General features: G+C 41.9%; 2 protein-coding genes across 2 annotated transcripts; both read right to left on the reverse strand.

Moving 5' to 3' along the window:
- Positions 1 to 9457: 9457 nt before the first annotated feature.
- Positions 9458 to 10078, reverse strand: RhiXN_03591 (Copia-like polyprotein/retrotransposon; the record flags this gene model as incomplete). The annotated part of the gene is made up of 1 exon (XM_043323408.1): positions 9458 to 10078. One exon carries the CDS (start codon positions 10076 to 10078, stop codon positions 9458 to 9460), a length of 621 nt encoding a protein of 206 aa, XP_043175827.1.
- Positions 10079 to 10858: 780 nt separating this feature from the next.
- RhiXN_03592 (Retrovirus-related Pol polyprotein from transposon TNT 1-94) lies at positions 10859 to 11929 on the reverse strand (the record flags this gene model as incomplete). The annotated part of the gene is made up of 1 exon (XM_043323409.1): positions 10859 to 11929. The coding sequence occupies one exon, from the start codon at positions 11927 to 11929 to the stop codon at positions 10859 to 10861; it is 1071 nt and encodes a 356-aa protein (XP_043175828.1).
- Between the last annotated feature and the right edge of the window lie 1821 nt (positions 11930 to 13750).

Genomic DNA, 13750 nt, shown 5'->3' on the forward strand with positions numbered 1-13750 from the left:
GGACAGAAGACACAAAATAGATCAAATTACCGAGAAATTCAACGACATAGGAAGGACCATCACTATGTGTCTTTAAAACCACTAGAAACGCAATCCAAACTTCAGAAACAAGGTGGAAATACAAAATCTTATTTCCTAATGTATGGCCGGAAAAAGATGACATGTACACTACGCCTGATTGCTTAGTCATTCCCCTTGCTCCTCTCGTTCTTCCCATTCCGTTTGACGCTCACCTGCCAGGTACATGCTTGAGGCTAAGCCACGAAGGTCATTGGGGACGTATAACGGCCAGTATTTAGCGAATTTGGTCAGTGGCTCATCGCGTTTGGTGAGCATACACACCAAAATACGACTCAAGTACCTATAGATTATGAACAATGATGTGCGCCAATTTGGTGCATCATCTTTGTTTTCGGTTTCAAACGGCGTGTCACTTGCAAGTAATGACTTCAGGCTCTCTTCCAACTGTTCTGTTGAGGTTTCTTGGTGTAGAGTATCGCTTTCAAGCAAATTAAGCTGATGTGCTAGTAGAATCTCCGACGCTGCATGATCCCCATTTAAGCCAACCTCTGACTAAACCGGTGACCTTATAAGCCATATTTGAGCTGCTGCAAATCCGCGAAGGAGAGGATCCTTATCGTTCAAGGCTTTATAAAGCTGAACAAAGACCCCGTCGCTTGACAGTTGTTGCACCAATCCAACAGATATTTTGGGGAAGTACCGGCTATTTAGCACCTGATACCAATTTTCCTGCTCTTCAATCGATTTGGCTTGACAAAGTCCATTCACAGCAGATACGTAGATTACTGTAGTCGTCATAATATGAACAACATGTCACGTCACACTTTGACGATTTTATTGAAGCAAATTTCCAATGTAATGCTACTTTTGAGGCCAGGTTGAAGAGCTCCAACCTGTTGTCACACTTGTAAATTTTTACAAAATTTGATTAAGGAATGTGTGTAAAGAAACCTATTACTATGTTCAATTTACTTGTCTTGCCCATCCTTGTCATCCTTGCTATCTGTCAGTACCTCATTACCTGTATACACTGTTGAAGTATATAGTACAAATGTATATACTTCTCATATGTATATCTATGTCTTGCTTTAAGTCATTGAGCTCTGATTCTTTTGTACAACAGTATCCTGTGTAAACAAGGCCATCTATTTAGTGCAGAATACATGTGTGTTAAATACCTTTTGGGATGAGATACAGTTGCAGGAGTAAGCAGTATGATACAAACAGAGATGAGATAGTACATAGTATGAGATACAGAGCATACATGTATATATATCTCTTGTGAGATTGGTTATTTACTTTAACATACACTAAATCCCCTGCACGTTCATCCATATTATTGGGAAGCTGAATTTGTCAGATTTGGGCAAGAATGAGTGGATCAACAGTGTAGTCATTGTCATAGTCAGAGCCATCTTCCTCCTTAAACTTGGAATCCTTGGAGACAAGTTATGTGTTGATAATGGTGAGAGCAAATTTTTAATTGTCATAAAATTGCTGATCCACAGTGCCTTGATTTTCAGGGTTGCTGAGGAACTCATAGGACAGGTTCTACCCCCCAAACCCAGCACGCTGCCAAGAGTCAAGAATGACCCAAGGCTGGTCTTGGAGCCACTCCCATGAGTCAATTAACCAATTGACACTAGCATTGCAGAGTGTTGCAGGGGTTGAATCAATAATTATGCTCTCAGGTTTGATACCATGGCAGAGTTGTTTCTGCATGACTTCCAAGAGCCATTCAATGCATGTAGACTTGATTCTATGCTTAAGCAGGCAATTGACACCAGTGTCACATGGCTGAGCAACCAATGTGCCTAGGTGTCCCAATTAGTACAAACCCATGAAAAGTTCCTGTGAAATAAATACCTTACATCCTCCAGGCACATAAAGCACTATGAGCCAAGGAAAGCTACTCTTGAGCCATGTGTGGAATGGCTCCCCCCAATGAACAGCCCAGCAGTCAAGAAGCAAAATTGCCTTTTGTTGGTAGGACAATTTCAAGCAACAGCATTCATACTCAATGAATGGCACAAGAACTTCTAGAATCCACTTCATTAAGGAGACCTGTCACAACTCAGCTTGGACCTATGGTACAAGGGGGCTTAAAGTCTATGGCCCTATCACCAATGTGTCATGACCTTCATTGGCATGACATAATTTTCTACTATTTTCTATCTTTTTTCTGCAACAGTTTCCTTTTTTGGTATATATTTATGACTCAGCAAGATCACATGACATATTTGATATATGATGTGAAATTGTAAGTGACTCACTCTTTGTTGTTGTGATTTTTGATGTGGCTCACTTCATGTATATAAACCAGGTCAAGTTGCTGCTAGAACAGCAAGACTTGACCTCTTTGTCAATCTATCTCACTTCTACCTATCCCTTTGCCCAGGCCCCTTGTTGGCCATTAGTGCACATTTACTTATGGACTCATAACCCAGGTCTTGTTGCCTTCTACCCACCTACCATAACCCTAGGGCCTTTGTTGCCCCACTACCCCTTCTCATAGTCCATTGGTGATAGGGCCACAGACTTTAAGCCCCCCTTGCACCATAGGTCCAAGCTGAGTTGTGACACAATGGACTACAAGAAGGGGTAGACAGGCAACAAAGGCCCTAGGGTTATGGTAGGTGGGTAGAGGGCAACAAGGCCTGGGTTATGGGTTTGTAAGTAAATGTGCACTCATGGCCAACAAGGGGCCTGGGCAAAGGGATAGGTAGAAGTGAGATAGATTGACAAAGAGGTCAAGTCTTGCTGTTCTAGCAGCAACTTGACCTGGTTTATATACATGAAGTGAGCCACATCAAAAATCACAACAACAAAGAGTGAGTCACTTACAATTTCACATCATATATCAAATATGTCATGTGATCTTGCTGAGTCATAATATATATACCAAAAAAGGAAACTGTTGCAGAAAAAAGATAGAAAATGGTAAAAATATGTGTCATGCTAATGAAGGTCATGACAAGACCCTGACCAGCACATCTTCTGTGGCATAATACAGTGCACTTACACTTTTCATGCTCTCAAGAATGCTCCAATTTCTATTCCCACCATATGTAAAGTTAAAATGTAATACTATGCATAGTTTGTGTGCTTGAGCAGATGGGAGAGATTTGGCAGTTTGACCTTTGTCATGACCCATGCCTTTGCTGGCATGTCTCCTGACCAAGCCACCTACTAATAGGATACTCCACAGTCTTTAAAAGGCCGCATATACTCACATATATACAGTCAGAACTGTCATTACTCTAAGTGCTCATGACTTAGAGACTGACAGTCCACCAGGGTCACATGACCTCCCCCCCTCCAGTCCTTTATCAAATACTATACTAAACTACTATGGATTTGAGGTGGGGGGGATGACATAATCTCTTCTATCATAATATATTATTCAGACCTTGCCCACAGGCTCCCTTAACATTGGCCTGCAGCAAGGGGGGCAGGGGGAGTGCAATGTCCCCCAGCAACATATATTATTCATATATCACTGTGCATCACATATACTATATATCCTTGACAGTGGATATATATGGTAATAACCCTTCCAGATATGGGTTATGACAACCTTTGTAAATTGCCTGATAAGGTAATATCAGGCCTGCAGCAGTGATGGCAACCATTAATGTAAACTGTTGCTTCTCTTCTAGGCCAACAGCTGAAACCTGCTCAGACCCTCAAAGCTCCCATGTCTTGGTGCCAGTACCCAGCTCAATAAAAACCCAATTGGCTGGAATGTATGCAGTAGTGTACTATGGCACAGCATAGGTTTGGCAAGCCTCAGTAGCACCATAGGGCTCTTGGAAGCACCTTATGGCACTACCACATGCTACCTAGAGCCAGACCAACACAGCCACTCCCCCTGGGGAATCTTCTGTACATAAAAAAGGCATAATTACCAACAGATGAGCTCACCAATATTAAAGTGAGGCTGCAGTGAATGATTAAGTGATCAAGGCAATTGGTATACCTATTATTGTACTCCAAGAATGCAAGCACTTTGCACTGGAGCTTGCAGCTGCTTTGACATTTGGACTTGTCTCACAAGGTGGGTCAAACAAAAACAGAAATGAATCAATATCTAGGCTTGAGATATACATGGACAGTGCATGCAACAACACAGCAAAGCACAAAAATCTGGGAGCAAAGTAAGAGCATAGTCTGAAAAAAAAAACCCCATCATAATCAACAGAGTCCAAGCTAAGATTGCATTTTGAGTTACTTGCAAGGTGTCATTAGAATAACTTACCAATATTGGTGCCTATATAAACTTGAAAATTCCAAATGCTTGCTGGCAGCTGGCATATTGCATCTTGAACTCCTTGTATTCCAAGGCCAACATCCATTGAGAGCATAGCCTTACATTTGTCACAAAACTCCAAATTTGAGGAGGTGGTATCTCCCACTGCACAGCTCCTGTTATGTTGTCTTCAAGTGGGAATGGGCTGCATTGAAATGGTACTTCCTCCTGTCCAAGAAATAATTGACCAATATCAGCCTGAAGTCTGGTGAACAACCTCTGGTAAGTTGGAAGGGTTGCAGTAGCTGGTGCTGTGCCTTTCATTTTGAGCCACACAGTAACAGCTGACCCAATACTGGACAAGAGCTGTATATATGGCTTGCAATTGAATTGCACAGCACATTGGGGGATTTTCAAGAACTCCCACAAGTAGTGCATAACAGCCATCACATCCAGTTGGGAATATTGGCCTGGATTGAACTGTTGCAAGTTGTTGTACTCCACTGTAAGGTGGGGTACTTGCTAATGGGTGGGCGCTTAAGGCCATACTAATACACTGCACTGCTGACTAATTAGGCTATCTGCTTCTAACTAAGTTGCTTAAGGCAACAATCAAGCTAACTACTGTGGTGGAGGGGCCTTAGGCCTGGAGGTGATGGGTCTAGTGAACTGCTGGTAAGCAATAAACTACTGAGGTCTCCAGCTACTTAGCTGGACTACTGAAACCTGTCTAAGATGAAAGACAAGGTAAAATCAACTTGGGGTTTCCAAGTCATTTTCCTGCAGTTCATATGAACAAGTGGACTAAATACAGATGGTCTGTGCATGTGAGAAAAAGAAGAGCGCATGTGAAGAAGAAGTGTGCTGCAGGCTGCGCAGAAGCATGGATTTCTCCTAAACACCCTTGGCATGGCATCTTGGCATAGCATCTTGGCATTATAAGCGCTGAGATCATGTGATTGAAAAATAAAAGATATTGAGTCTGTGTCATAAACAGAGGAAAATAGAACTAGCCGGAATTGAACCAGCTTGACCACTAAGCCATAGAGCCCTATTATTCCTCTGCTGACAACCCATGATTACACCTGCTACCCCCCAAATTTGGGCTTGGGCCAGCATGCAACCACTTGTACTGGTCATGTGACCATGTCCAGGACAGTCTGTTAAAAAAAGGAAAATATTAGAACTATTTTCTGATTCCAATGGTATAACTCAAGAGGGTGTGACACAAGTTGTCAAGGAAGGTGACACCAATTGGATTGTTATTGAGGAGTTGCATGGTGTCATAACCCATATCTGGGAGGGTTATTACCATATATATCCACTGTCAAAGATATGTATAGTATGTATGATGCACAGTGATATATAATAATAAGTTGCTGGGGGACATTGCACTCCCCTTGTCATGACCTTCATTGGCATGACATGATTTTTTACTATTTTCTACCTTTTTTCTGAGACAATTTCCTTTTTTGGTATATATTTATGACTCATCAAGATCAGGTGACATTTTGATATATGATGTGAAATTGTAAATGACTCACACTTTATTTCTGTTTGGTTTGATGTGGCTTCTCTCATGTATATAAACCAGGTCAAGTTGCTGCTAGAACAGCAAGACTTGACCTCTTTGTCAATTCACCCTTAGTTCTCACCTACCCCTTGCCCTGCTCCCTTGTTGAGCACTAGTGCATCTTACTAAGCATCATAACCCAGGCCATTGTTGCCCTCTACCCTTCTCATAGTCCATTGGTGATAGGACCACAGACTTTAAACCCCCTTGTACCATAGGTCCAAGCTAAGTTGTGACACTAGGTCAAGTCTTTACCACTTGTACTCTTGTCAACAGACAAGACCTATGTTAAGAGTTGTGTAAGTACAGGAGTAAGAAAGAATTACTATATACAAAATGTATATGAGAATAACTAAGGACTAGTATTAAGAATCAGAATATATGCACAGAATATATGCACAATGTAAGCTAGGTTATCAGGAATAACAACTCCTAACAAATAGTCTACCAACTATCAAGTGCAGGTGGTTGGTTATGTATAGTACCTTAGACTAATGTTACTTAAGCCTAAGTGACTAAGGGTATGTATACTTAAGGTCTCTGAGATAGTACCTTAGGTAAGAGGATTACCTGACTAATGTACAGGATTTATAGGATTTGCCTAATAAGTATAGGACTTATAGATGCTTAAGTAAGACTTAAGACTTATGGGGTTTACCTAATATATCTAATATTTATGAGATATTGTAGATAAAGCTATCTACAATATGGGGGGTATGGTGGATTGAAACACTGTTGTACACCACTGTAAGGTGGGTACTTGCTAATAGGGTGGACACTTAAGGCTGTACTACTACAGACAGTGCTTATGTAATCTACTCAGAAGGCTATACTAACGTTGCTTAAGGCAACCTACTACTTTTTACTACTGACAATGGGGCCTTAGGCCTGGAGGTGTGGTAGGTTAAGTAAAGGGGTGAGTGGCTGTACTACTTAGGGGCTGGCTACTTAGCTGGCTGGATATCCTCCTCTAATGTGTAAGGGACAAGGTAAAATTGACTAGGGGTCTCCAAGCATTTTCCCTGTTGTATATATAGACAAGGTAGCTAAATACATGTGGTCTGTGCATGTGTGAATAGAAGACTACATGTGAAACAGGAAGCATGCTGTGGGCTGCGCAAAAGCATGGATTTCTCCTAAGTGCCCTTGGCACAGCATCTTGGCATAATAAGCGCCAAGATCATGTGATCAAAAAACAATGGATATCAAGTCCGTAAAAAATAGTAGAAATAATAGAAAAATGAGGCAATTCCAATGGTATATGTTAGGAGGTTGTAACAAACACTATCACTCAATCACAACAATCCTTACAGTATTGTTGCACTATACTCAATGTTGAACTCAACAACTGTGACAGTCAAGGAGCACAGGGTTGCAGTAAGTACACTAATAGGTTACCCTGTGTCTGTTGGGACTGGCCTATGGTCTTAGTGCGCCAAATAACCTCCTATGCTATTTACAGTGAGTCAATCACTAAAGTAAATGTGCAGATAAGCTGTTAAAGGCTTGTGTGTATATGTCAATATTAAGAGTAAAAGTAGGATGCATTAGAAGCGTCTTAACAGGGTCCTTTTATACCCTGAGAAGGTGCACAAACAAGTATATACATGATTGATATCAAGAGGGGGTACAGGAGGTACATGTGGCAACTGAAACACTTGAGGGAGCCAATACTTTGGTAAATAGTAAACAAACAACAGATCCTAATTTTTGCCCCAAGGCAGTATCTGCCTGTGTGGGTCCTTGGATGTCCCAAGGCTAAGTGTTTCATCCTTGGAGTAAACAGTCCCAAAGGTAGGATACTGCTGCATTGGGTACTTACAGTAAATGGGGCATAACTCTGCCAAATGTTGTCCGTTTTGGGAGCTTGACCCAGCGTTCTGGAGCGCACAAACAGACGCACCTAAGCGCAAGCAATTTGGCAGTGTGGGATGCCCGGGTGATGGAGAAAAGGCGCATTTAGTGTGTTGGCGCTTAAGCGCTGATTAAGCGCCACAGCACTTGCCTATGCAACAGGGGGGACCCTGAATATTTCTGTGTGTAGCCACAAGATAGAATCTTGAATAACAAATACTACAAACAAGAGAAATATTACTTGTTACTGTTTATCTACTCAGCTGAATATATATATTTAAATGAGTGAGAAAACAGCATATATGCAAAAGGCATTGCACATTGAGGGTATTCCTAAGGTTGGTAGGTTTTGTAAAGGTCACTATTGGATAGAGGGACCTTGAAAACCTTAGTTTGCATCTTCATCTCATTTGTTTACTGTAAGATTACTAGTGTAATTATAAAATAAGTACAGATTATTGAAGAAACGTCATATCCATAACAAAATTACAGATGTGTGTGGATTATTGACGTCTGAATAGTATGACCAAGAAGAACATATATCCATTGCCTCTACCACAAAATCTCATTGAGAAGTTACAAGGTGTCCTGGACACAGTCACATGACCAGTACAAGTGGTTGCATGCTGGCCCAAGCCCAAATTTGGGGGGTAGCAGGTGTAATCATGGGTTGTCAGCAGAGGAATAATAGGGCTCTATGGCTTAGTGGTCAAGCTGGTTCAATTCTGGCTAGTTCTATTTTCCTCTGTTTATGACACAAGGTGCCAAGATCTTCTGTAAATTTGATCTAAAAGCTGGTTATAACTTAGTTAGAATCAAAGAAGGCAATGAGTGGAAAACAGCTTTCAAGACAAGATACAGTTTATTTGAATATCTAGTCATGGCTTCTGGATTAACAAACGCACTGGCAGCCTTCCAAGATATGATGAATGAGATCTGTTGTAGACACACTCAATACCAGGGAATTTATTCCCATTTTCTCAAATTTAAACAAAGACAATAGGACTAGTTTTTTGATCACATGACATTGGCACTTATATCACATGCTTAGCGCCAAGCCATGTCCCCATCTGCGCTTAATCAGCATACATAGCCACCTCCACCAATGACATCATTATGACATGTCAGTGACACATATGCATGAGTAAGGCCAACTGCAGAACAGGGTTCTTATTGGTTACAGTATTGCATATTATGTATTTGTAAATAGCTTGCTTGTAGAATATATAAGGAGGCCAACCAACCATGGTAACACCCAGGTTGATTACCTCTTGTTGCATCCCATATTTTACACAGGGCCTTAAGCCCAGGTTCACTGAGTAGTTATATTGCCTTAGGCATTGTCTCCACTGTACATAAGTAGTTTGCCATTGCCTTACAGCGCTTGGCCATTGTAGTTAGTTGTGTAGAAAGAATAAGTTTGTAAATAGAATTATATCAATACAAAACAATAGTAAAGACAGTAGTGTGAATAGAGAAAGAGAGGATGAGGTACTATACGGTCAAGTGCACCCGTATTTATACCTTTACATTATAGTCAAGTCATCTAGTATATGACTAGGTATCATTGCTTGACTTGATTACATGTATGTTCCAGTACATTCCAGATCCTTCTTGTATTTACTACTATATACATGATATTTCTACACTCCCCCTTAATCAGGCAAGCAAGGATACATGTAAGAGAAAATATTACATTCATTCAGTCACATTCAATCTCATTCAGGTTTCAGTCTTTCAGTTATACAGCTAATTCTTCATCATTCAGTTTCACTAATCCGCTTCTTCCTCTTTGGGTCCTTCAAATACCTGTTTGCCCATAATTGCGTTGTCAGGTAATTAAATTGCAGTGCTGGTAGGGCTTTAGTAAGCGCATCAGCTAGGTTCTTGTTCAATGGCACATACAGCATAGAGATCATACACTTCTCAATAGTATTGCGCATGAAGTGATGGCAAATGTCAATGTGCTTCAAACAACCATGGAACTGCAACTCAACAGATAACGTTAGGGCAGCAAGGTTGTCTGAAAGTATGAGTGTGGGAGCGTCAGCTGGGTAATATAGTTCCTGGAAGAATTGACGGAACCAAATTGCCTGAGTACATGCGTGTGATAATGCCATGTACTCTGCTTCCATGGTCAATAATGCAACCATTGGTTGCTTCTTAGCAGACCAAGAAATGGCGGCTCTGCCCAATAAGTATACATTGCCGGAAATAGACTTACGGTCAAGTAAGTTACTTCCCCAATTGGCATCAGAGTAGCCGACTTCTCCAAATCCAACTTTGGCCTCCAATTGCTTATACAATAGCCCAAGGAATGATGTTCCTTTAAGGTAACGTATAACTCGTTTGATTGCCGTCATGTGAGCGGACCATAGCATGTTGTGTATTGAGCTAAATGAGTGACCGCATAAGCAATATTGGGCCGTGTACATAGTGCAGCATATAGCAGCTTACCAACAATATGCCGTATGGAAATTTTGGCTTAATTCCATCATATTGTGTAAGTTGCACATTTGGACTCATTGGAGTATTGGCTGGGTATGCATCTTTAAGGCCTGCAATATCAACAATTGAGTCAATATATGCCTTTGATTTAGTACAAGCATACCTTGTTGTCTATACCGTTTGAAATGTATACCTAAAAATGACGTATGGGTCCAAGGTTGCGCATCTCAAATTCACAAAGTAATTTGGATACTACAAAGTTGGTGTGTTGGGGGTTGTAATTATGATTGAGTCATCAACATGGACGGCAACAATTGATACATAGAGTTTGCCGGATATGTCCATGATCCGGTGGTACACACAGGTGTCTGTTAAGCAAGGTGAATAGCCAAGTGACTTCATTTTGGAATCAAACATACAATTCCACATGCGTCCGGCTTGTTTAAGGCTGTATAGTGATTGGCGTAGGCGCAGAACGTTGCTGGATTGCTGGATTTGTCAAAGTATGGTATTTGACGCATGTAAAGCTCTTCTTCGACGTTGGCATGTAAGTACGCCAATGTAACGTCAAGCTGTCAGATGTCCCAATCATTTTGATTGGCAAGTGATGTGAGTGTACAGATAGAATCTAAATGTACCACTGGAGCAAACGTTTGGCCATAGTCAATACCCAGCTGTTGGCTGTAACCTTGCACAACTAGTTGCGCCTTGTATCAGATGGGTTGGCCCTCCTTGTTTTGTTTGATTGTGAGTACCCATTGGCATCCCATTGCCTTCCTGCCTGGTGGGAGCGTTGAGGTGTTGTACGTTCCCTGTTTCTCCAAGGTTGCAATCTCCTGTTCCATTGCTGCCTTCCATTTGTCCGTGTCCGGTCCCGATAATGCCTCCTCAGTGGTTGGGTTATTGCTGGTTGCCGGAAGGTCGGCGGCAAAAACCCAGTGCGGGTTGTTGTTTGTGAAGGTCTCCAGGATGGATTCTGCTGGCGGTGGGAAGTGTTCTGAGGTAAGTTTGAGTTCACCAAATTGTCCAGCCAACTCACCGGTCGGGGTGAAGGCCGGGATCCGTGGTTCCTCCTGTGCAGCCAATTCAGAGGCAAGTTTGGTTGGGATAGTTGGGGCGGATATAATAGACAAGGTGTCAGAGACAAGCAAGGGGATGTGGGAACAAAACAAGGTGATGTTGGTGACTGAATTGTGTTGATTTGCGCTTGTTCCAAGGATGTATGCGTTGGAGTAATTGCTTCCTGAGTCATTGCAGTATTTGTCAAGTTCTGTAACGTAGTTAGTGAATGCACCAGGGATGTTTGGGCTAGACAAACCGGTGGGAGCGGCAGCAGTGTCTTTGACAGTGATCTTGACACCTCCATAGTTGGTGTCCAAGGTGAGCTTGGGCTTGTTGGGGTTTTGGCAACAGGTTTGGACGCCAGAGGACTTGAGGGAGGGGTTTGCATTGATCTTGCAAGCAGATTCAGCAGTATCAAGACAAGTCCCAGAGTGGGGCATAGTAAGCTTAGAACAAGTAGAGCTGGGTTTAGGAACAGCAGCATGAGTAGTGAGTTTAGGCTCAGTAGATTGGCTTGGTGAGTTCAATGCTTTCTGTTTGTTCTTTCCTTTGCTTTTTATATCTTTCAGCTCACTAGCGTGTTTTGTTTCTGACTTGATTTGTTCACTGACTTGATTTGCTCCCCCTGTTCTAGCATTTTTGTTGCGTTGTTCCGCAGTGCTGTTGGTGCAAGTCATTCTCTCCCCCTCAGCAGGTGGAACAACCAATTCCCCCCAATCCATGTTGTCGTGTATGTTATTGGCCTGTGTATGGGTTCTTGGGAACAATATATTGCGTGAGTGCAATATAAGGTTTGCTCCTGTTTTGTAATAACGCCAGCTTTTGCCTTGAACGTCCAATATGCCGGTAAATAGAGCTGTGAACGTCTTCAATTCTAACTTAGAGCGGCTCTCCCCCTGATCCAGTACGTAGCATTTTGTTCCCCATGGTTGCAGTACACTTACGTTGGGTCTCTTACCCCAAAACGCTTTGAACAGCGTTTTCCAGAACTTTCCTTGCACTTGCATTGGTACTTGATTTTTCAGGTAACAGGCGTACGCAATTGCTTTGTTCCAAAGGAACTTTGGTGCGCCCGATTCAAGTAGCATTGCATGTGCTTTGTCTGCTAATGTGCAATTTAACCTTTCAGCAATACCATTTTGTTGCGCTGAGTATGGGGCTGTGGTTTCTAAAATTGTACCTTTCAGGTTAGTGTGCTTGATCCAATCTTTATTTACAAATTTGCAACCGTTGTCAAAGCGTACTTGCTTTATCTTTTATCTTTCTGTGTATTTATCATTGCTTCAAATGCTTTATACTTGTTCAGAGTTTCATCCTTATGTTTGAGAAATCCTAAGCAAGTGAATCTAGTTGCAACGTCAGTAAATGATACATAATATCTGTATTGTCCTATAGATGTAGTTTGAGCGGGTCCCCATACATTGGTAACGATTAATTTGCCAATTTCAGACACTTTGGTTTGCAATTCTTTTGGAAACGGTTGGGTGTGTGCTTTTGACTGCATACATACATTGCATTCAAAGTTGAGTCCAATGTTGTCTTCTATTATCTCCATTCCGTTGATTGCTTCATTGGATTTTAGTCGTTGGAGTGCTTGCAGGCCAATGTGCCCAAGTACCTTGTGCCATTCAAACCATGTGCATCCAGTTTGTTTGGTCAGTACTATTTCAGTAAGTTTATTGTTCTCAAGCTTCTGATTGCAATTGTTTACAGGTTTCATGCTGATCTTCCAAAGGTTTCCTTGTTTGCAATTTTTCAACTTTGATCCAATAATGATTGGTCTATTGTTTTTATCTAGTATTTGCAATTCATTCTGATCCATCAGAATTCTAGTGCCTTTATCAGTTACTAATGATAAGCTGATTAGGTTTGCGGGCAAACCTGGCACGTGAGCTACATTGGTGAGCCTAATCTTTGTGTATTTGTTCTTCTCTGTATTATTTAAGCACAATAGCTCTACAGTGCCGCAGCCCATTATTGGCTCTTTGCCAGTGACTCTGGCAATGTAGCCAGATGACTTGGTATAATTGGAGAATGCATTCCAATCAATTGCTATGTGAGTAGTAGTGCCGCTATCCGCTATCCAGGTGTCAGGGGTCTTGCCTATCAGGCTTATTTTGTCCTCAAGGGTTGAGAATTGTTGTACACCACTGTAAGGTGGGTACACGCTGGTGAAGGCGGGCGCTTGTGGCCGTACTACTACACAGACTTATGTAATCTAACTATGTAAGGCTAACTACTACTGACTAAATTGCTTATGGCGACTACTAACTATCTACTGGTAACGCAAGGGGGCCTTAGGCCTGGAGGGGTGGTGAGTTAAGTAAAGGGGTGACGCGTTAGCAGAACTTCTGGGGGCCAGCTACTTAGCTGGCTGATGCCTCCTCAATGGATATGAGACAAGGTAAAATCAACTTGGTGTCTCCAAGCAATTTTCCTGCTGTATATATAGATAAGGCACACTATCTACATGGTCTGTGCGCGTGAGAGGAAGAAGTATAGAAGACAAATGAGAAGCCTGGTGCGGGCTGCGCAGAGGCGTG

Source organism: Rhizoctonia solani, chromosome 1, assembly GCF_016906535.1.
Source record: "Rhizoctonia solani chromosome 1, complete sequence".
In the NCBI taxonomy this organism is placed as follows: domain Eukaryota; kingdom Fungi; phylum Basidiomycota; class Agaricomycetes; order Cantharellales; family Ceratobasidiaceae; genus Rhizoctonia; species Rhizoctonia solani.